The sequence below is a fragment of the Amblyomma maculatum genome, chromosome 8, assembly GCF_055883805.1.
Source record: "Amblyomma maculatum isolate TAMU_Amacu chromosome 8, ASM5588380v1, whole genome shotgun sequence".
NCBI lineage: Eukaryota > Metazoa > Arthropoda > Arachnida > Ixodida > Ixodidae > Amblyomma > Amblyomma maculatum.
In genome coordinates, this window is record NC_139351.1 from 34,689,212 (window position 1) to 34,713,741 (window position 24,530).

General features: G+C 45.3%; 1 protein-coding gene across 1 annotated transcript in view; it reads right to left on the reverse strand.

Moving 5' to 3' along the window:
• The window catches only part of LOC146180878 (PHD finger protein 24-like), a 67,415-nt gene that overhangs the window by 34,597 nt on the left and 8,288 nt on the right, over positions 1-24,530 (reverse strand). The window contains exons 3-4 of the mRNA XM_084577835.1: positions 19,025-19,225; positions 17,382-17,663 (exon numbers count right to left, since the gene is read on the reverse strand). Coding sequence (XP_084433961.1) covers positions 17,382-17,663; positions 19,025-19,225 — 483 coding nt within the window. The remainder of the gene's footprint in view (positions 1-17,381; positions 17,664-19,024; positions 19,226-24,530) is intronic.

Sequence of the window (24,530 nt, forward strand, 5' to 3'; positions counted from 1 at the left end):
GACTCGAATCGGCTGAGGACATCGATTCCAATTCGAGTGAGGCAAGGCTGCATACTGTCACCCTACCTATTTAACCTATATGCAGAGTGCATCATGAGGAAGGCCGGTCTGGACGAGTCTTCATCTGGAGTGACGATTGCTGGAAAACGTATCAACAACCTTAAATATGCGGATGATACCACTTTAATGGCAGAAAGTGAAGTGGAACTCAAGAAACTTCTGAGGCTCGTACAGAAGAGAGTGAGAAGTTTGGGCTTAAACTGAACATTAAAAAGACAAAGATCATGGCGTCTTGCCCTATCAAGTCCTGGAGCATCAATGGACAAGAAGTGGAAGTTGTGACAGATTTTCTCTTCTTGGGCTCCAAGATTACCTCGGAAGGAGACTGCAGCCATGAAATTAGGAGACGCCTGCTTCTGGGAAAGAGAGAAATGGTTAGCCTTGACCGCCTAGTAAAGAGCAGAGACATTAGTCTGCCAGCCAAGATCCGTATAACTCGTGCTATGGTCTTTCCAGTTGTGATGTATGAATGCGAGAGTTGGACTGTGAAAAAGGCTGACCGTCGAAGAATTGATGCGTTTGAATCGTGGCGCTGGCGAAAACTCTTGAGAGTTCCTTGGACTGCCAGAAGATCAAATCAGTCGATATTGTCGACCATAAACCCTGAGTGCTCATTGGAGGGTCAAATTCTAAAGTTAAAGCTCAGCTACTTCGGTCATCTGTTGAGAAGAGAGGAGTCGCTGGAGAAAGATTGATGTTGGGAAAAGTTGAGGGTAGCCGGAGAAGGGGTAGGCAGCGAACGCAATGGTTAGATGGCATCCTCGAGGCACTGCAGATGAAGTTATGTGATGTTAGGAAGATAGAGACCGGAAAGCGTAGCGTGACATGGTCCATAGGGTCACGAAGAGTAGGACACGACTGAGCGACTGAACTGAACTAAGGATGTCACTGTATCGGTGATCTTTTTTTTTACGTAAGGGTGTGAACCAGTAGCTGAAAATGCCATAATATTTGCTTTTCTTCAGTCAGGAGTCATTTCGAGCCACTATCTTTTTCTCGCTTCTTTCCCCGCACTAAATGCACAGCCCATTTATTTTCTTCACATTTAGGACGAATGGGCCTCTTAATATCGTAAAAAGATGCGGCCTTCAACCCTTACTCTCTTTTTGTGCAATTTAAACATTTATGGTACTGCTATGAATGTTTGAAGGCCCAGTTTGTTATCCGTGACTTTCTGCACATAAACAATCGGGACGATGCGAAACACAAAGCATTATATTAAGCTTAGCCTTGTAATTAAAGTGTGATCCTAAAATAAATGAATACCATATTGAAGGGGATAACTCGTAATTTCACCAAACACTAAGAAAAAATGGGACTTTGAAGCTACGCCGTAGGACTGCGCTGCCGTAAAAGAGATATGGCACAGGGAACTATAGGGTTAATCGCTAACGTTCTGCTGGCTTACGCTCTGACCGCAGCTCTATTTGACTCGTCAGCAGCAACCGCCGGCAACGAAGTGTAATGGTTCTGTTTTTATTTTTTGGTCCGTATGCAGACGGCTCGTGCTCAAACCAACATCGATTCGACATCGTTTCCGCTGCTACAGCGAACTTTATTTTTAATGCGAAGCATTACTTCGCCTTGTTCACAGATTTCTGTCCGCAGACCGCGTCCGCAAAATCGTGTCCGCAGCAGTTGCGAGTAATTGAGAAGTGGTAGAGGGTAATGAGTGGTGCCAATTGATAGAGGGTGACGTAAAGTTGCCGAAGAAAGAATAATTAGGCCAATAAGGTAATTAGGTGTATTAATTACAGGCGAAAAACGTGAACGTTGTCCGCAGCAGTTGTGCGTAATTGAGATGTTATAGAGGTTAATGGGTGGTGTCAATCGATAGAGGGTGACGTAATATTGTGTCCGAAATAATAATTAGGTCAATAAGGTAATTAGGTAAATAATTAAAGGCAGAAATGCTAAATTGTGTCCGCAGCAGTTATGAGTAATAGAAATGTCATAGAGATTAATGAGTAGTGTCAATCGATAGATGGTGATGTAATGTTGTGTGCGAAACATAATTAGGCCCGTAAGTTAATTAGGTAATTAACAAGAGGCAAAAATGATACAGTAGGCTAAAATGGCCTCATTAGTCAATGGATTGGCACCACATTTGATATATCAAATACTAAAATAGGTAATTAAATCCGTCGATTAAGGTGGCATCACGCAACCTGTAGTCGAGCCAAAAATGGCATACGAAAGGATTGGCACGCAATTTCAAAGTACCAAAAACTGAAGTAGTTAATTAAAGCAGTCAATTAGGGTGACGTCAAGGATGTGACATCACGCAACTAGAAGTAGAGCCGTAAAAGGCATAGGAAGGGATTGGCGCGCAATTTGAAAGTACCAAACGCTAAAATGAATAAATAAGAAGTGAATTAATGTGACGAAGACAATGTGACGTCACGGAGCCGGAAAATGAGCGGGAAAAGGGCATAGGAAGGGATTTGCGCGCAATTTGCAAGATCGTGTCCGCAGCAGTTGTGAGTAATTGAGAAGTCGTAGAGGTTAATGAGTGGCATCAATCGATAGAAGGTGACATAATGTTGTATGCAAAAAATAAATTAGGCCGATGAGTTTATTAGGTAAATAATTAGATAGCAACAAATAAAAAAGTAAAAGCGAAAATGGTCTCATTAGCGAATGGCTTCGCACACCATTTGAATATGTCAAATACTAAAATAGTGAATTAAATAAGTCAATTAGGGCGATGCCAAGGATGTGACGTCCCGCAACCTGAAGTCGAGCCAAAAAAGAGCATAGGAAAGGATTGGCGCGCAATTTGAAAGTACCAAAGACTAAAGTAGTTAATTAGGGCAGTCAATTAAGGTAACGTCAAGGATGTGACGTCACGCAACCAGAAGTAGAGCCGAAAAAGGGCATAGGAAGGGATTGGCGCGCAATTTGAATGTACCAGACTAAAATGAATAAACAAGAAGTGAAATAATGCGACGTAGAGAATGTGACGTCACGCAACCGAAAGTAGAGCCGAAAAAGGGCATAGGAAGGGATTGGCGCGCAAATTGAAAGTACCAAAGACTAAAATGGCTGAATAAGAAGTGAACTAGGCAACTAGAAGCAACAAGAAGCAACCAACAGCAGCATCCGTGCTTTCGCATTACTGCAATGCAAATTCTGCAGCGCATTTTAATTTTTTCCACACTGTTATCATTGCACCACGTTCTTGTACGCATCATTCAAATGGCGTCTGCGTTTATTGTATGGGACTCTTGCGCCCTAAGAGGGGCGCAAGAGTCTCTTTTCCCTCTGTCTTGGTGCGCGAGGAGGCAGCGCAATTGCGCATGGGAAAATTTTATTGCGGTCGCGTGGTATAGTATGTCCATTTCATAAATGATAAGCCGGCTTCGCCCCAATGGCTAGATCGAATTTTTTTCAAAGCTTTACGTTGGAACTTCGTGCTATGGCCATAATGAGCATAAGTTATGCAGCAAAAGGTATTCACACAATGCCGCAAGCATTCATTCATTCATTCATTCATTCATTCATTCATTCATTCATTCATTCATTCATTCATTCATTCATTCATTCATTCATTCATTCATTTACGGAGCAGTAAGATGCAGTATTAGCACTTTATCTTGGTGGCTAGTGACGCCATGTTTGGGGCAGCGCGAAATGTGATAAAGCCAAGTTAACGCATTATGAAAAGGGTACTCTGTAAATATACGAATCTGGGGCAAAGCAAGGTGTTCGCGGTGTCGAATCGCCATGGCATAAAATGATTTATCACATGTTCATAGTTGATTAGCCACTTTGTATGCTACACAGTAGACAAAAAAGAAAAGTGCCTGCGAACAGCATGCTTGCTTTGTTCTTGCAAATGACAAAACCTCTAGATTGATAACTCAGTCGCCAGTCTGGCGATTCTCTGCAGGCACTGCTCTTCTAATACTAGGTGTTTCTCGCACGTATGTATTTGATAAAACAAGAAATGAATCATCTGCTGGATGATAAAGGTCAGTATAAGGTTTACATCAATCATACTCATAATTTTCGTATACTTCGATGATGAAATATACGAACGGTATACTTCGCTATCGGTAGTGGCCTATTAATATTTGGAATTCATGATATCAACATCTTCATTTGCGTTTGCCTCGTCGAAATGAATGCATTTTGCGCAAGAACGTCATGAAACATTCCTGCCCCTTGTGTTAACAAAACGTGCAGTGCACATATAGCATTAGCAGGTAATAGTACCCGCTTTTAATAGGCAAGACATAGCAAAGTGTACAATTTACAATATTACAATAGAAAGTCGAGCTAGTTGGTCAGACATGATGAACCACGCATCAGAATGAGTGACAACACGTAGGAGAGGCACAAAGACACATAAACAATTGCATCGACGATGCTGCACTGACAATTAATTATTTCTACACCACCACCTTTTTCCTTTTCAACTTCTAAGCACAAACCACTTCATCTTTCACTGTCCTCCCCGTGGTCTAAAAAGTATCTCTCTTATTCGATAAGAGCACGAAGGTGTGCTGCACAATCCTCACCAGCCAAAGATATCGCCCAGGCTTCGAAAATCTCTCTCGTCAATTTGTCCTTATTCCTCCTCGAAATTCGCACTTCGTTTTTCGATGCTAGTAATTTGTTTGAGTAGCCCTATACATGCTGAAGTATCAACTGCAGCCAAAGAATGCTACCAAGGAACAATGGTCGGCTAAGATGCGCTGAAAGCGCGAAACAAAATTGGTTTCTAAGCCATGCCTAACCTGCCACTCAGCCAGTGGAGGAAGGGGCCCCTCATCCGCTGCACCGCCGACTTCATCCTTGACGCGTTAACGCTCTTTAAATATTCTATGCACAGAAAAAGAGTAAGCAAAAAATAGTTGCAGCTGAGGCTGTGAACTACATTGTCCACTTCAATTCTGACACCGAGATTTGAGAGATTACTCCGATTAACCCCGACTAACGGAACTGTAGCTCGGCCTGAAGAAGCTACACCTGTTGCTGACAAAGTACGCAGTGCAACTCAAGCGATGATGCGGTAGCAATTTTTTGCCGTCAGCTCCCCAAGTGGCAGATGCACTTTCACGACACCGAAGCGTTGGGTTCCCAAGGGCCCCCAGTAGTAAAAGTAGAAAAAGGCAATCTCGATGCGCCAGGGAGAACAGAGGAGGATATGGCGCGGTGCGTTATATGCAAATGCCGCGGGCTGTTCGGCGGCTTTTCGCGAGTGCAGCCTTAAGTGCGCGTCAGCTGCTCCCGTCAGAACGGCGAGCGGAGCACCGGTCGGCTTCCATGTTTTTTTTTTTGTTTTTTTTTTTCACTTTCTTTTCGCAAGCCACGCTGTCTCTCAGCTCGTTGCCATCAGAGCTTTGTCAGCTCTTAGTCCCAAGGCGTCCGCAACGATAGTATGCACCTTTTGTATATCCTATCTTCAAAAGATTCGACAGGAGTGACGAGAGAGCTTAGGTGCGAAACATTTCTTGATTTTTTTCTGTTCCTTCGATGAGGTGAAAAGACGACAGCTGCGATGTCCGTCTCCTTACCTGCTGTAAACATTATGTGTATGGAAGCTTAGGAAGGTTGCTGTGCACTGATATCATCATTCGCTCTTCTTAAACAGGTTGCAGAAATGAAGTTAAAGTAACAGCTCCAGTTCTGCGAAAAATCTGTCATCGGTTCTGAGCGAAAAAAAAAACACATTTCAGGCCTACGCTGTGCTTAACTGCGCAAATGGCGCGAAAGCCACTTTGCAGGGCTGTCATTTCATCGCTACTACTTATAATCATCATCACTATTGCTACTATTATCATCATTTTCAACTACGTTCACCATCATTGTTATCGCTACAATTATCATTATCACTAACTGCGGCGTCATTCTCTTTGCTACTATAATCATTATCGTCATCACTAAATGCAGCGTCATTATTATTGCTACTATCATCATTATCATTATTATTAACAGCATCGTCATTGTCATCGCTACCATTATCAGTATCTAGAGACCGGATTTTAGGCAAATGCGTATTTTTTTTTTTCATCGCATTGTAGGCACCCTAGTTTAACACATGAGCTCGGACTAGATGTTTACGATATGTTCAATACAAGTTTTATGGTGCGTGAATACCCATTTCGTGCGTTAGTGCGTATAAAAACCTATATCTGAAGTTCGTGGCTGAAAATTCCCCATTTTGGATAAAATAGCCATGAAACACAACGCAAGCCACTTGAGCAGTTGAGCAGAAAATGCCGAAACAAATATTTTCCTATTTCTGACGTTTCATTTTTCAAGCTTGTCTATTTTAGTTGCTAAAGTGGTAATTGACCAGAACGCGCCGCATTTCAGAATTGAGTTATACGTTCGTCTGAGTAATTTCCACTTGGTTTCAGCTGCAGCCAACTAGGAGTAACCGGGTAAACTAGCTAGACCAATCTGAACTGGTTAAGGCTTCGACTATCCGCCTTAACTTTTCTTGTGCTTCGCGGGTGCATGTTATCCCCACCAAATGACGTTTGCTGGCAGTCTCGTAGAACCACCCCGCACTGGAAAGCCGCCTGTTATGATTGCATACAAATACACATCCGCGCTCTCACAAACAACGCTTGACAAGACTCTCGTTTAATGCTTGTATGAAGACCACTCTTCCGCGTCCCTACAGCGCCATATTCCCTCGATGCTTCGTGCGGACTGGTTCCGTTGCCCTTCGCCAAAATACGTAACGTCACTGTAAAAGCCCCGCTAGCAAATAGCGAAACGATGCTGATGCGCCATATCTCGTTAATTTTTATATTTTGCCACGGATCTAGAGCGGCCTTACTAGCCACGCCATAGTGAAAGACCCCCAAGAGAGCATTGATTCAGTAAGCTACTGAACCCCATGCTACACTACAGATAGCGACACTGTCTTTTGCCAACCACGTAGAAAGCTGAGCATGTAATAGAGGCGTTTAATCATTGCAGTTACCCGAAAATTGTGAAGCTCTCGAAGCAGCCCTTCGGCATCATTATTTCACAATGTGCCGCTAATTCAAAGACACTGACAACGTTTAGGATCTCCCTATTATGACGTAACTTGTAAGGGTCACTCAATCGAAAGGTTAAAGAGGAAGGTTGCAAGAAAAAAATCGAATTTTATTTTGGTGCGTACATAGTGCATCATCAATCTGCCAGGGGAGCCTTTAGTGAGCATTGTTTGGTAAGGATTTAGGTCTATCGGATTAGGCATGGAGTTGGGGTATGGGACATTGTACCTTTCAGCAAGCCCACCCGCTTGCTCGACGGCCGGTTGCGCAGCTGCGCTTCCCCGTCCGTGCCAGTATGCCCATGTGTCCATATAATTTCAATTTCTTTTCCAACTTCGCGCATTCGCTTCAGCCTCTTTGTGATGTCCTTGGCCACTGCGTCGTCTGTAGATGGTGCCGTCAGCTCTGCAATCGCTGCATATAGGTACCTTTAGGAACAGAGAACTGCCCTCATAAGGCCGCTGAATACAGCAGACAGATGCAATAATGCTGCAATGAGAAATGAAAGGGTGGGTGTCGCATGGGTGTGCAACGGACGGCACACGTACCACCTACCTGGAGGCACAATTTTTCACCCCGAGTTGCTTGCTACATGGGGAAACATAAACACCATCGCGACAGCTGTAGCCAGAAAAGATAATTCCACTTTATATCGAATTTTAACCTGCTCATATGCAGCGATTGCAGAGCTCCAAATGACTTTGGAAGTACCTGGCTACGACTCTCAGAAGCACTCATGTAATGCTTTAACCAACATACTTTGTACCAGAGATAAAAATTTTAAAAAGACGGCAGATTAATCTTTGAATAACATGTGATATTATACACACTAAGCAGCGACTTAAGAGGTTTCGAAGCAAGCATGGGAATTCGTCGCTAGGTTTCAAGAAAATGAAATGTGATCTCCCTTCTAAAGTGAGCTGCGCAAGAACTACGTTTTTTTTCTTCCTCTTCTTTTTTTTTTTTTTTTCGAAGACTTTAGCCGGATTTATTCGCACTGATCCACAAAGGTTTGGTGTCACTTAAGCAGCCTAAAGAAGAACTCAAGAAAACCAACACTGGCGATCAATTAATATCGCATTCTGCTGAAATAGCTGAAAATTTTAATCGGTATCTTTGTGCGGTGTTTATAACATCAGATGAGTCAGAAATTCAACCAACGGCTGTTCCAAAAGCTGACATTGAAATAGTCTTGACAATGTTTGTAAATCTTGACACGAAGAAATCTGCTGGATTCACTGGCTTACCAAAGCTGTTTTTAAGATGATATTCTGAGCAAATATCGGAGGTTCTCTAAGATATTTTTAGGCTGTCATTGGTAAGTGGAATAATACCTTCTGATCGGAAAACAGAGCGTGTATTTCCCTTGTTTAAAAGAGATAATTCACTGACGGTTGAAAATTATCGTCTCGTATTTATAACCTGCACTTGTAAACTTTATGAGAATATTGCAGCCGGATACTTGCGCAGGTTTTTTGATGATCGTAATACATTTTCTAATAATCAGCATGACTTTAAACAAAGTGTAATCCAGCAACTCAGACTGTATTGTCCGTACAAGATTTTTCCATGGTGCTTGAAGCGAGCGGGCAAACATATGTCGTTTTTTTGTACCTCAGAAAAGCTTTCGATAAGGTGCCTCAGTGCTTCACCGCAGACTTCTCTTAATATTGGAGTACAATGCTGTTCGTTTTAATATCATCCGATGGATTCAAGTCTACCTAAAGAGAGAAAAAATACGTATATATTAATCGTCATTGTCATCATAATCAGCCGGACTCCCTCCCATATTCTTCCAACCTACAGGGTCCTGCATCCCATTGACCCCGGCGAATTTCTTGCTTTTATCAACCCCCTGACTGTCTGCCGCCCTCTGCTACGCTTTCCTTCCATTGTAATTCATTTTGTTACCCTAAGAGACCATCGGTTATCCTCTCTTCGAGCTACATGTCCTGCCCATATCCATTTCGTATTATTGATTTCTATTAGAATGTTATCAACTCGAGTTATTTCTCTGAACCCACTCTGCATGTTTCCATATATCTTCACGTTACCCCTACCATTTTTCGTTCCATAGCCATCTGGGTTGTCCTCAACTTAAGTAGAACTCTCTTTGTTAGCCTCCACGTTTGAGCCCCATAGACGAGTACATGTAAGCTGCAATTGTTGTATACTTTCCTCTTGAGCAATACCGGTAAGCTGCTAGTCCTGATCTGCGAATACCTGCCAAATGGGCGCATCTCCTAATTGTTTCGCTTTCATGGTCTGGATCTGCGTTTACTACTTGTCCTAAGTAGACACATTCGCCTCCTACTTCCAGAGCTACTTCAACCACTTCCAGTGTTTCTTCCGGAGTTCTGCAGCAAATGTGCTTGGACCGCTATTATTTTAGAGCGCAGCTCTTTGGCGCCCGTTCCTGGGTTTCGCGTCGTCGTCGGCGTCGGCCGGCCTCGTAACCAGCCCCGCCCACCTTTCATCCTCCCAGTTCGAGCCGGCGCTTCGGCAACCGAGGGGGGGGGCCCCCGTTAGCGAGTCGAGACAACGTGACTGCGTAGATTGATTTGTAGGAAGGGAAAGGCGCGTTAACTGTCTCACTTGTTTTCTATGAACACCTCAACCGCGCCGTAAGGGAAGGGAGGAAGGTCGGAGAGAAAGGGGAAGAGAGAAAGAGGAGCCGTAGTGGAGAGCTACGGAGTAATTTCGACCACCTGGGGATCTTTAACGTGCGCTGACATCGCACAGCACACGACGCCTCTTCGTTTCGCCTCCATCGAAACGCAGCCGCCGAGGTCGGGTTCGAACCCGGGTACTCCGGCGGCACAGTCCGGCACATGAAAGATTGATATCTTGAAAAAATAAAATAGATATCTGACTTTCCATTACAATTTTTGCATATAAATAATATTAAACCACTGGAAACCTGTAGGGAAAGTAAATCGGCTGACATCTACAACAACTTGCCAGTAAAAACTAACTTAAACTTCGACAATGCATCAAAACAACCTTAGTAGCAAGAATTCGTACCGTCCACAAACACTAGCTTGTACCAATCTCCACTCGAACACTTTTAATCATAGCTTCTTTACTAGAACGGTTGACGGCTGAAATTTTTATCAGAAATATGCGTTTGAATGTAAAGACTTCATTAGTGAGGTAGTATGCGCTGTTGCGAATTGAAGTTGTAATTTTTTATGCTAGTAAGTATGTTTTTATTCTTATATTGTGTGCAAACGTGTTTTTCACTCCTACTTGGCGCAAAAAATGGCCTGCAGTGTACTGAAATAAATGCCGAGGGACGCTAAATGCGCTGGCCAATGTGCTAAGTTGGTAATGAACCTATTTTCTGGTCACGTCTACTGCCTATTACGGGAGAGGCAATAATTGTTTGGGTGATACTTAATACTATGTACCTGTGTGTCTTTCCGCGGTAGGTATTTCTGACGAGCTGACAGGGGCATAAAAACTTATCACCGACGGAGTTGAAATTGAAATCTAAATCAAAAGTGCTTGATTACAAACTTTGTAAAGCGACATTTCTTCGCAAGCGAACAGTCATACGCTTGAAAACCGAGCTGGCACGCTTTGCCCATCACGAATAACATGACGGTCGCAAAAGCGGTTAGATTATGTTCCCAGCTAACAGAATGTCATTTCTTTATTATAACACATAAACTTAATTCTCGTTGCAACTGAAGGTATTGTACTTTTTGTTTTCTTGACTTTGAAGAACGGCCGCACCTTGCAATCGTGTAAATATAATAGTATAATTATCATCCAAATAACAGACTCTCTCCGACACATTATGTACACTGTTATCTACAATTCGCCTACACAAGGAGCACCAGTGTGCCTCTGACAGCTTTAAAAAAGAAATCTGTAAGGGGCAAAAAAGATCTTAGCCAAGTGTAGGCCAATAATGATTTCTCAAAAGCATTGATAATCTTTGTGAACATGTGGATGTTTTATATTCGAACATCGGCGCAGCTGGCTTTCATCAACCTTCAATCCCAGACGATGTGCTAGCAAAGAGATTCAATAAAACAATGTAACCAAGCCGCTGCCGCTATCGTAGAATCGTTTAGAAACTCTCTCTCTCCTGTCGCCGTATACTAGCGCGGTTCCACTTCCTCGATCGCCACCGCATTTCCGGTGGGCAAGGTGATAATACGTTCGACGACATCCAGTGCACTGCGCCACGACAACGACCGGCCGCTTGCCACATTGGAGCTCTCGCTGGCAGTGTGAAACCCCATAGATTGAGCTACCAAGTGAAACTTCATGTATCCTTTGTGCCTGCCATGCAACCCAATTCATGCACAGTTCGGCAAGCATTGTATGCACGTCACAGCTTTCTCAGTCGCCGATCGCTACGAATCGACTAATACCTCTGTCACACGGTCACTTTCGATCCTTATTGAACTCGATCTGCATTGAGGTTTTCAAGAAGGATTGAAGCATCCTGTGCTATACAGGCGTTTTCAATGAGAAATTGAGTTTTCCTCATGTGCGCTACGACGGTGTCGGCGACCGCTTTCCAGTGTGCTTGAAATGTCAAGTTAGATTGAAGAAGCAGCTTGAAGTCAAGAAGGCTCGAGCTCGACTGCACTTGAAAGTTGCCGTGTGACAACCTGGATTTGACACCGGTCCACCGCAGTACCTGCCGCCGCCTCCGAGGTCAGTCGCCAGAGTTTGGGCCTTTGTCCTAGACGCCTGTGACCACCATGCATCGAACACGAACATTGTGGCTAACGAAGAGAGCTCACCCCAGTTCGTCGTCCTCCAGTCTCGAACGCCACCGTCCTTCCATGGCGAGCTTTATGAGGACGCTGAGAACTGGCTGGACCAATTCGAACGGGTCGCCAACTACAACGGCTGGGATGAGCAAAGGAAGCTGCATAATGTGTACTTTGCTCTCGAAGATTCGGTGCAGACGTGGTTCGTGAACCACGAAATGACGGTACCATCATGGGAACTCTTTCGTCGCCAGCTGTTGGCGACCTACACCGCCAACGACCAAGGGAGCGTGCTGAGTCGGCACTACGATCTGGCTGCTAAGCCCCGAACGAAAGTGTTAGAATGTACTACGAGGACATGACCCGCCTTTTTAGGCGCGCTGATCCAAATATGTCTGAGAAGAAAGTGCGCCACCTAATGCACGGGGTGAAACAACAACTATTTTGCTGGGCTCGTGCGCAATCCACCTGGTACGACATCAGATTTTCTAGCGGAGGCCACCACGATGAAACAAACACTTCAAGACAGGGCCCAATACTATAACCGTGACGTGTCCGCCATGTCACCGGCCGTCTATGGTTCAGGCTTCAACGGTTCTGGTGACGCATTAAGGGAGCTTGTTCTATCCGGGGTCAGAGAAGAGCTGAGACAAATTCAGCTACAGGGTCTAACATCATCATCGAGGCTTCCGTCACTCGCGGAGGACATTCATGAGGAAGTTAGGCAAGTCGTCCCGGAGCCGTCAGTGCCTGCTGTGCAGCCACCGCCACCGAGTGTACCTACGTACGCATCCGTGCTTCGGCAGAATACCCTGTGCGATTCTCCAAGAGCCAATACCACTGTGCCTCATCCAAAGCAGCACCATAGAGGGTACGGCTCTCCTAGAGCCAGAATGTACACTCCTAAATTTGAACCAAGCCCGCGTCATCCTCCTGTTCTAGCCGAGGCACGTGCGGTTTCGAAAGACTGACGTCTTGCGTGCCCCTGACCAGCGGCCCCTTTATCACCACTGTGGTGAGGCCGGTCACATGTTGAGGTTCTGTTCGTACCGCCGAGCCGGACTTCGTAGCTTTCATCCACGTGCACGATGTCCTCGCAGTGGTGAACGACCACCCGAAATCGAAGAGCACCTGTCGGCGCATACGGATCCCCCAGACGCCCCACAATACGGGTCCCGCCTCATTACCTCTTCCCGTTATAGTTCCCCAAGTACATGTCCCTCTACATACCGCACTGGCCGCTCGCCGAGCCCCCGCTCCCTGAGCCGTCGGTAAAACTAGGAACAGCGACCTACGGAGGTGAGGCCGCTTACTCTCGAACTGCCGAACATCCTCCATCACGTTTATTACAAGATAACGGCTATCAGACGGCATCATGTAACGATGAACCTGAGTATGCAGCTTCGGACGTACTGGTTTCTATCGACGATTTTTTCATTATGGCGTTGATAGGGGTGTGGACTATTCAGTTATGAGCAGTGGGTTAACAAGGAAATTGAAGAAAGTTATAACCGAGTTGACTGGGCCTCAGATACGCACGGCAGGGGGACACCTTATTACCCCAGCTGGAATATGCGTTGCGAGAGTTTCAATTGAAGGATTTCTTTATGTTGTCGACTTCGTTGTTCTTACCCAGTGTTCGCGAGATGTCATACTCGGCTTGGACTTCTTACAGGTTAACGGTGCGATAATTAATTTGCAAGAATCACATGTGGCGTTTTCGCCGAGCCAAGCCATTGCGAGATCTAGCATCGACAGTTCATCAACACCCGCTTTACGAATTACGGCTGCTGACGTTACGGTCCCGCCACGGTGTAGCATTATGGTCTTGGTAGAAAACGACTCACCACGCGACCGCGACGTACTGGCAGAGAGGAACGTGGGCTGCTTCTTGATAAAGGGATCTGCGCTGCAAGAGAACTTGTTCGCTTGCGGGACGATTGTGCGAAGCTCTGGATTACGAATTTCGGGGCCGAGTTTCAGCACATTGCGGAAGGAACGGTCATCGCGGATGTCGCCAACTTTATTGAGCCAGTGAACATCTGTACTCTGGCGCCGCCATCGCCAGTCGGATACGATGCACCCGACATCCTATCAACTGTAGACATTATTCCCAATTTGTCGGTTGTTGAGCGGCGGTGACTCCTAGAGCTCCTTCAAGATTTTGCTGGATGCTTTGCAACGTCTTCGAAAGTTGGGTGCACCCCAGTAGCCAAACACAGCATTATGGTTGACGCAGTGACCAGGTCGATTTCCCTACACCCATACCAACTGTCATCAACGGAACGTGAGGCTATTCGAAACCAGGCGCAAGAAATGCTTACAGACGACGTGGTGCAGCCGTCTACCAGCCCGTTGGCTTCGCCTGTAGTGTTGATGAAGAAAAAAGAAAACACCTTGCGCTTCTGCGTCGATTATCGTAAGTTAAATGACGTAAAGGTCCAGTCAAGCTGCGAAAAGCGGCTTTTTATCTCGTCTCCACCATGTTCAATGGAAATAAAATATTTATCTTATCTTACCCGCTCACACGTATCGACGACGCATTGGAACGGTTACGCAATGTAAAAATATTTCTCTTCGCTTGACCTCAAGAATGGCTACTGGCAGACAGAAGTGGACGAAAGGGACAGAGAGAAAACAGCGTTCGTCACCCCCGACGGCCTTTATGAATTTAAAGTGCTTCCTTTCGGTCTCTGTTCTGCACCACCAACCTTGCAACGAATATGGACACCGTTCTCTCTGAATGAAGTGGCAAGCGTGTCTAGTGTATCTAGATTATGTCGTCATTTTCGCGGCTAGTTTTAAGGAGCACCTCGACCGGCTGCGAGTGGTACAACAGGCGCTGCGTGCAACCCAAAAACCCAAATGACGATAAAACCATAGAAACGCCATTTCGGATTCCCGGAGCTCCGCTTTCTTGGCCATGTTATTAGTGCTGAAGGCGTGAAACCAGATCCCGACAAGACTGCTGCTGTGGAAAGCTTCCCGCGCCCAACCGGCAAAAAGTCCGTTAGAAGGTTTTTGGGGCTTTGTGCCTATTAAAGGTTTTTCGTCGAGAATTTTTCAGCGATTTCTGAGCTTCTTACGCTTGTTAACCGAGACAATGGTCCTTTTGCGTGGCAAGATGATCAAGAGGATGCCTTCAACGAGTTACGCCGGCGACTGCAGGCCGCCCCGATACTTGCCCATTTTGATGAAAACGCTGCTACGGATATTCATAATGATTCCAGTAATTTTGAACTCGGTGCCGTTCTGATTCAGTGGCAAAATGCACCGAGAAAGTTATCGCTTACGCGAGCCGCTCTCTTTAAAAAGCAGAGGCAAACTATTCAGCCACTTTAAAGGAATGTCTCGAGGTAGTGTGGGCGATAGCTAAGCTCCGACCCTATCTTTACGGCCGCCCTTTTAGGACTGTGAGCGACCACCATTCGTTATGCTGGCTAGACAACCTCAAAGACCCCTCTGGACGGCTTGCAAAGTGGAGCCTCCGTCTCCAAGAGTACGACCCCAGTTGGAAAAACTACAGAAAATTTTTCTGATGTTACAACAGAATTTCTGTGCGGTTTTTGACGGGAAGCCTATTGTGACAACAGAAAATTTTGTAGTAACAACAGAAATTTCTGTAGTTACAACTGAAAAGTGCAACAGAACTACAGACAACAGAAATATATTACAGAAAAACTACAGAACTACAGAAAAATCTGATGGTTACGACAGAACTACAGGATATTTTGTCGTATTTTTGACACAGGTCTGTAGTTTTTTTCGACTGGGACGTTGCGGTTGTATACAAGTGCGGCCGTAAGCACAACGACGCCGATTGCTTGTCGCGTGCACTAGTTGATGCTGCCCATCCTGACAGCGAAGACGACGACTTCCTGTTTCTTGCTGTAGTCACGACCACAGACATGGCCGAGCGTCAACGGGCTGACCCCGGTTTACGCCCACTTATAGAGCATCTTGAAGGCCTTAATGTAGCTGTCCCACGTGCTTTCGCACGGGGTTTACCCTCCTACAGCATTCGCAATCGCGTCCTATATAAGAGAAGCTTTCAGCACAACAAGGAAACCTTTCTTCTCGTTGTGCCGTCCGACCTACGGCCAGACATCTTGCACGCATGCCACGATGAGCCTTCGGCTGCTCATTTAGGAGTCACATGAACATTAGCACTCATTCGACAAAAGTACTATTGGCCTAAGTTGCTGCCTTCAGTCAAGTACTAGGTGAGAATATGCCGAGATTGCCAGCGGCGAAAGACACCTCCGCTGAAGCTTGCAGGGCTTCTTCAGCCGATACCTCCACCGACAGCTCCTTTCCAGCAAGTGGGCATGGATCTTCTGAGCCCTTTCCCAACGTCCGAATCAGGGAGCAGATGGATAGTAGTGGTGATGGACTACTTAACGCGATATGCCGAGACACAACCACTTTCCCGTACAACTGCTGCTAAAGTAGCCCAGTGTTTTCTCAAAACCATCGTACTGCGCCACGGTGCCCCATCGGTTATTATTACTGACCGCGGTACAGCCTTTACGACCTAAGTAATGCAGGCTCTCTTCAGTCTTACCCGCACCAGGCATCGTAGACTACTGCTTACCATCCGCAAACAAACGGACTGACTGAACGCCTGAATAGAACACTTGCAAACATGATTTCCATGTACGTCGACATTGAACATCACACGTGGGATGAAGTCCTTTCGTATGCAACTTTTGCATAAAATACGGCTGAACAGGAGACGACGCGTCTTGCGCTATTCCAGCTAGTCTACGGTCGTCCTGTCACCAAAGTGTTGGACGCTATGCTACCCATATATCACCGCAACGATGCCACCAACGCCTATGCGGCCGTCGACATATTTCTTCAGCAGGCCGAAGAAAAGCGCCATCTCGCACGGTGCCGTATTCAACATCAACAACACCGCGATGCCAGTCGGTACAACCTCCGACACCGAGACATTCACTACCAGCCTGGCGATCTTGTATGGGTGTGGACACCAGTGCGCCGTCGAGCACTCTCCGAGAAGCTACTTCGCCGTTACTTTGGGCCATACCAGGCCATTCGGCGTCTCAGTAACGTGACCTACGAAGTTGTTCCTCGGGGTCAACGACCCTCAATACGGCAGCGCTCAAGTGCTGAAACTATTCAAGTAGTGCGGATGAAACCGTATTATGAGAGGAAGCGATCTTTTGCGCGTGTGCAGCTTTGTGTTCCCTGCTTCTAATGCCGCGTGCCTCTCTTAACCGAGGAAAAGGAAGACGAAGCTGAGTGCACTGTGTCAAACTAATCCGTTCAGTGGTTGCCGCCTTCTACTCGTTATAATATTTAGCCCTTGAAACCCTACAGGCCTCAATCTTCAAGCAGCAAGCATTTTCGCTGATCAAATTAAGTCTTCGTAGACCAAAGACTTGTGTCACTCCAGACAGGAGGAAGCTCCGCTTAAAGTAGAATTTACTCCGCTTTTCCCGTTTTAAACTCCTCTTTTGGTTATTTTTCTTTTATTTTGTAAGCCACACTTCTGCATGTTGGCGGATGTAGCAACAACTGCGGACAAGAAACAAAAAACAAGCGCAATAGGGGTGTCGCTCACGTCCGCGTGTTGTTGCCGCAGAAGCTGCAGCACGAAACGGGTGAGCACCTGCACCTGCGAGATGCAGCCGTCGTGGTCGCGGTCGAAGCGCGCGAAGTCCTCACGCAGCAGCGCGACCACATCGTGTGGCAGCGCGCCTTGCTCGTCCCTGTCGCCAGCGTAGAGACGCTCGTGCAGCGCCAGGAAGCCGGGCCAAGTGAGGTCGCCATCAGCGACGTCGTCCCCCATGGCGTCCAGCGCCCCATGGAGCTCGCGGTCGCTGAGAAGAAGCTCCAGGGTTTCCTACACAGTCAACAAGTTCTTAGTTAGCCACGGCAATTTATTTCGAAGACCATCTGTAGATAACGTTGGGAGCAGCATACAATGGTTACTCACACAAGACTTTTCATCATCCACATGCATCACCTTCGCAGCAGACTGTCCTGAGTAGATATATTCGCCTACCAATTCCACTGCTTCGCTACCTATTGTAAACTGCTTCTTCTTCCCGAGGCTGTTAAACAATATTTTAGTCTTCTGCATCTTGATTTTCAAGTCTACCTTTCTGCTTTTACTGTCTAGGCCATAAATCTTTGCAGTTCATCCCCCGAGTTGCTTAGCAAGGCAATGTCATCAGCAAATCGCAGATTACTGAGGTATTCTCCATCTACCCTTATCCATAACTGCTCCCATTCCAAGTCACTGAATACTTCCTCCAAGCAAGCTGGAATAGTAATACGGAGATGATGTCTCCTTGCCGAACACCTTTCTTTGTGAGAATTTTGTTACTTTCTTTACGTATAACTATGGTGCAGCCACTGTAAACATCTTGCAGTACTTTCACATACGGCTCGTCTACACTTATTTCGCTATGCCTGCATCACCGCCGATGTTTCTACTCAGTCAAATGCTTTTGCGTAATTAATAAATGCTATGTATAAAGGGTGGTTATATTCCGGGCATTTTCATTTCGAAAGCAATACTACTCCAGGTTTCGGCGCGTCGCGTAGTCCATGGCCGCAGTCACGAATGACTTTGAACAGCCGCGAAAAAGAAGAAGAAGAACGCTTGGTCACCGGCAGCTAATGCATCCGCTCCATATTCGGTTCAGCAGTGTTGAACTCTTCTCATTTTTTCTACCACCTGGTTGATGGTATGAATATAATTGGTAGTGAAGTATTCTTTCCAAAACCCGACTTGATATTTTGCTCGATTCAAGTCTAAGGCTGTCCTGATTCTGTTAGCGATTTAATTATCATGCCCGATTATACATAGCTGCTGAACACCGTAAAAGATACCAGTATGAAAGCGGAAGGAGGCAATGCGAGTGCGATCTGCGTAAGAGGGCTCTTCTGCACTTTCGCGATATTCTGGTCTGACGATGAGTATACGTAGTTTCGCGCATCAGCAATTAGTCTACAAGAGGATCAGCTTTTTAATGCGTAATGTAGGAAGCCATTTTTTCGCAAGATCTCGCACCAAAATCCTACATTAGTCGGCAGCCGGTAAGATACTATACTGCTGAGATGTAGATGACGGGATCTATTGCTGGCATCTTTTACGTGGAAGACGCTAGCCATGTAGCCTACTGCCGCATCGTTCCACGTGAAGGAAAAATCGAGGCTGGTAAACTGAATTTGAAGTCCTCGATCGCTCTGACGTACGCATTTCATGCAGGACCAGGCGTGGCGGTCGAGCCGCGTGCCGTGTGGCAGCTTGGGCAGTCCGGCGGCGTGCAGGCACCGCAGGTGGAAGCTGTTCTCGCAGATGCGACACCTGAGCATATCGTCCAGCAGCTTTTTCGGATGGGGCGGGTGGTGGCCGTGCGAGTGACACACCTCACAAACTGGCTTCTCCGTCCGCACCTGTGCGTAGCGCCAGTTTCATCGTGAATGTGAAGCGAGCACATTTGTTTCACTTGGCTATCGATGACAGCCATCGCCAGAAATGTCAAGGAGTGAAGAACAAGTGCCGAGAGTAGAATATCCTCTCCAGTAAAAGGCAGTGAGCGTGAAAAAGTCACGATTTCATTCACATAATACGGCGCGTCCATCAGCTATATTAATTATAAGGATTGGTTCATAGGAAAGGAAAGGCGCAGCATCTGCCACGTAGTAGTAGTAAAAACATTTATTTTAAAAGAGGAGTTCGGGGTACGCAGGCCCCTGGGCCCCCACACGGCCCCACCACACTCAAAAGTTCATGTTCCTACGGTTCATGACGTCGGCAGCTTGGTCTGTGGCGGTCTTTTGCCGAACCGGGTCCGTAGCAGGGTCTCCCATTTCTCCCAGGTGGTGAAGTGCTCCAGACCCCGCGGAGGAGGATAGAAACTGACCTTGGCAACGTTGAACGCTAGAATCCTAGCTAATGAAGCTAGTTTAGCAGTGCTGTTAGAGGACCTATAGGGTATGAAATCGGATGTCACGGGGATAAGTGAGGTTAGGAGGCCGAATGAGGCATATGCTGTACTGAAAGACGGGCATGTTCTGTGTTATCGAGGTTTACTGGAGAGGTGAGAACTAGGAGTATAGGTTTCCTTGATAATAATTATATAGCTGGGAATATAGATGAATTTTATAGCACTTATGAGAGGGTGGCAGGCATCGTAAGTAAGCCTAATAAGCGGTATAAACTGAAGGTTCTACAACATGTCATGACGACCAGGCATTCGAAAGTTTCTAAAGATGTAGAATCGGTAATGCGGAAAGGAAAGACGCAGTATACTGTATTTATGGGCGACTTCAATGCCAAGGTAAGGAAAAAGCAGGCAGGAGACCAGGCATGGTGACTATGGTATTTGCTCTAGGAATAGCAGGGGGGAGTTGCTAGTTGAGTTTGCAGAGCGCAATAACTCAAGAATCATGAATATCTTCTTCAGCAAACGGAAGAACCGGAAATGGACATGGAAAAGTCCTAACGGGAAGACTAAAATCAAATTGACGTCACAATGTGTTCTGAACACGCCATTATGCAAGATGTAGAGGTAATCGGTAAAGTGCAATGCAATGACCACATAATGGTGAGGTCCCGAATTATTCTAAATCTGAAGAGGCAACGAAACGGATTAGTAAGAAAGACGTCCATCAACGAATTAGCGCTGACGGGGAGGGCAGAAGAGTTAAGGATTTCGCTACAAATTAGATATTCAGCTCTAACAGAGGATTAAGACATTAGCCTAGAAGCAATGAGCAATAATTTCAGATATATCATTTATGAGTGCGCTGTAGAAGTAGGTGGTAGGATAGTTAGGGAGGATACCAGGAAGCTGTCTAAGGAGACGAATTATTTGATGAAGAAACGCCAGAATATGAAAGTTTCCAATCCAACAGACAAGACAGAAATGGTAGAGATGTCAAAGCTAATCAATAAGCGCAAGGTGGCAGATATAAGGAAGTATAACATGGAGAAAATTGAGCATGCTGTACAACGGAGGACGCCTTAAAGCAGCGAAAAAGAAATTGGGCATAGGCGAAAATCAGATGTATGCGCTAAGGGACGAGGCAGGCAACGTCATCATGAATATGGACAAGATAGTGAAAGTAGCCGAGGAGTTCTATACTGATCTCTCATCATCATCATCATCATCATCATCATCATCATCAGCCTGTCTGTACCCACTGCAGACGGAGGCCTCTCCCATATTTCTCCACTTAACCCGGTTCTGTGCTAGCTGCATCCACTTGACCCCTGCGAACTTCTTAATCTCATCCGCCCGCCTAACTTTCTGCCGCCCCCTGCTACGCTTTCCTTCCATTGGAATCCAGTTTGTTGCCCTAAGCGACCATCGGTTATCTCTACAGTAGCCAAAGTAAACAGGACAATGTTGACATTGGCAGTAGGTTAAAGCAGCCAGACGTTCCGCCAGTGACGAAGGACGAGAATAAGAAAGCGTTAAAGACTAACTGTGAAAAGGGGGAAAGCAGCTTTAGAGGATCAGGTAATTACAGATTTGTGAAAAACGGGGGGGGGGGGGGGGGGGGGGGTTAGATATCGTGCTAGGAAAACTGGCTACTTTGTATACGCACTGCCTGGTGTCATCGAGGGTACCGGAGACGTGGAAGAACGCAAACATTGTCTTAATTCATAGGAAAGGGGACGCTAAGGACCTGAAACATTACCGACCAATCAGCTTACTGTCTGTTACATATAAGGTATTTACTAAGGTAATCGCTATTCGAATCAGGACAATCAAGCAGGTTTTCAGTCATATCCATACTATCAACTAGGTGATAGAAATATGCTCGGAATATATCCAGCCCTTATATATAGCATTCATTCATTACGAAAAAGCATTTGACTTAGTAGAAACCTCGGTGGTCATGAAAGCATTGCGAAATCAGGAGGTAGACGAGCCGTACGTGAAAGCACTTGAAGATATATATATATATATAAATATATATATATATATATATATATATATATATATATATATATATATATATATATATATATATATATATATATATATATATATATATATATATATATATATATATATATATATATATATATATATATAGTGGCTGCACAGCAATCATAGTTCTGCATAAAGAAAGGAAAAAAAATCCTATAAAGAGAGGTGTTAGGCAAGGAAACACTATCTCCCCAGTACTATTCACAGCTTGCTTAGAGAAAGTACTTAGAGACTTCGAATGGGAGAAGTTAGGGATAAGGGTAGATAGAGAATACCTCAATGATCTACCATACGCTAATGGACCCCTTGCAAAAATCGTTAAGTAGGCTTTCCCACGCTGCTTCTTTCCCCAAACATGGCGTCACTGGCCGCCAGAAAAACGGCGATATAGACCTGAAATCGCATGTTGCTTCTACACAGATGCATGTAGTGGTAATAGAGCAATTATGCGAATGTGTTCTGATGCATAAATGATATGAATTATGGCCATAATATAATGTTTCAATACATTGCTGTTCCTCCATTAGAGGGGAATGCAGCATAGAGGAGAAGCTGACTTAACATTTATGAAAGGGGTCTATTGCATTGCCTTGCTAAGTAACTCAGGGGATGAACTGCAATTAATGATTGATGAACTGAAGGTTGTGCAGGCCTATGCACGTACATGTAGTTATGATGACCAGGCAGTTGAAAGCTTCTACGAAGATGTAACATCAGCAATGCGAAATGTAACGACGCAGAATAATGGGCGACTTCAATGCTAAGGTAGGGAAAAATCAGGCAGGAGACCAGGCAGTAGGTGACTATGGCATTGGTTCTAGGAATAACAGGGGGGAGTTACTAGTTGAGTTTGCAGAGCGCAATAACTTAAGGATCATGAATACCTTCTTCAGCAAACGGAAGAACCGGAAATGGACATGGAAAAGTCCTAACGGGGAGAACAAAAATGAAATTGTCGTCATAATGTGTTCAACCCCCGCCATTATGCAAGATGTAGAGGTAACCTGGAAAGTGCGATGCAGTGACCACAGGATGGTGAGGTCCCGAATTAGTCTAAATCTGAAGAAGGAATGCAACAGATTAGTAAGAAAGAAACCCGTCAACGAATTAGCGGTGAGCGGAGGGCAGAAGAGTTCAGGATCTCGCTACAGAATAGATATTCAGCTCTAACCGAGGATGGCGACATTACCCTAGAAGCAATCAACAATAATTTCAGAGATATCATTACTGAGTGCGCGGTAGAGCGGTAGGATAGTTAGAGAGGATACCGGTAAGCTGTCTAAGGAGACGAAAGATTTGAGTAAGAAACGCCAGAGTATGAAAGCTTCCAATCCAACAGACCAGATCGAATTGGCCGAGATATCAAAGCTAATCAATAAGCGCAAGGTGGCCGATATAAGGAAGTATAACATGGAGAACATTGAGCATGCTGTAAAGAACGGGGGAAGCCTTAAAGCGGTAAAAAAGAAATTGGGCATAGGCAAAATCCACATGTATGCGATAAAGGACAAGGCGGGCAACGTCATCACGAATATGGACAAGATATAGTCAAAGTAACCGAGGAGTTCTATACAGATCTCTACAGTAACCAAAGTAGTCAGGACCGTAATGAGATTGGCGGTAGGGAAAAACAGTCAGACGTTCCACCAATGACGAAGGACGAGGTCAAGAAAGCATTAGAAACTATGAAAAGGGGGAAATCAGCTGGAGAGGATCCGATAACTACCGATTTGCTGAAGGACGGGGGATATCGTGCTAGAAAAACTGGCCACCCTGTATACGCAGTGCCTGGTGTCATCGACGGTACCGGAACCATGAAAGAATGCAAACATTATCCTCATTCATAAGAAAGGGGACTCTAAGGACCTTAAAAATTACAGACCAATCAGCTTACTGTCTGTTACGTATAAGGTATTTAAAAAGGTAATCGCTAATAGAATCAGGACAACCTTAGACTGCAATCAAGCAAAGGATCAAGCAGGTTTTCGGAAACGGTACTCTACTATCGATCATATCCATACCATCAATCAGGTGATAGAAAAATGCTCGGAATATAACCAGCCCTTATACATAGCATTCATTGACTACGAAAAAGCATTTGACTCAGTTGAAACCTCGGTGGTGATGCAGGCATTGCGAAATCAGGGGGTAGATGAGCGGTACGTGAAAGTGCTGGAAGATATATACAGTGGCTGCACAGCAACCATAGTTCTTAATAAAGAAAGTAACAAAATTCCCATAAAGAAAGGTGTTAGGCAAGGATACACAATCTCCCCAGTACTATTCACAGCTTGCTTAGAGGAAGTATTCAGAGACTTGGAATGGAAGCAGTTAAGGATAAGGGAAGATGGAGAATACCTCAGTAATCTGCGATTTGCTGATGACATTGTCTTGCTAAGCAACTCTGGGGATGAACTGCAAATAATGATTGATGACCTAGACAGGAAAAGTAGATAGGTAGGCTTGAAAATCAATATGCAGAAGACTGAGGTAATGTTCAACAGCCTTGCGAAGGAACAGCAGTTTACATAGGTAGCGAAGTACTGGAAGTAGTAGGCGATTATGTCTACTTAGGACAGGTAGTAACCGCAGATCCGTACCATGAAAAGGAAATAACAAGAATAAGATTGGGATGGAGCGCATTTGGCAAGCACTCGCAGATTATGACTAGCAGCTTACCGGTATCGCTCAAGAGGAAAGTATATAACAGTTGCATCTTACCTGTACTCACCAATGGGGCTGAAATGTGGAGGCTA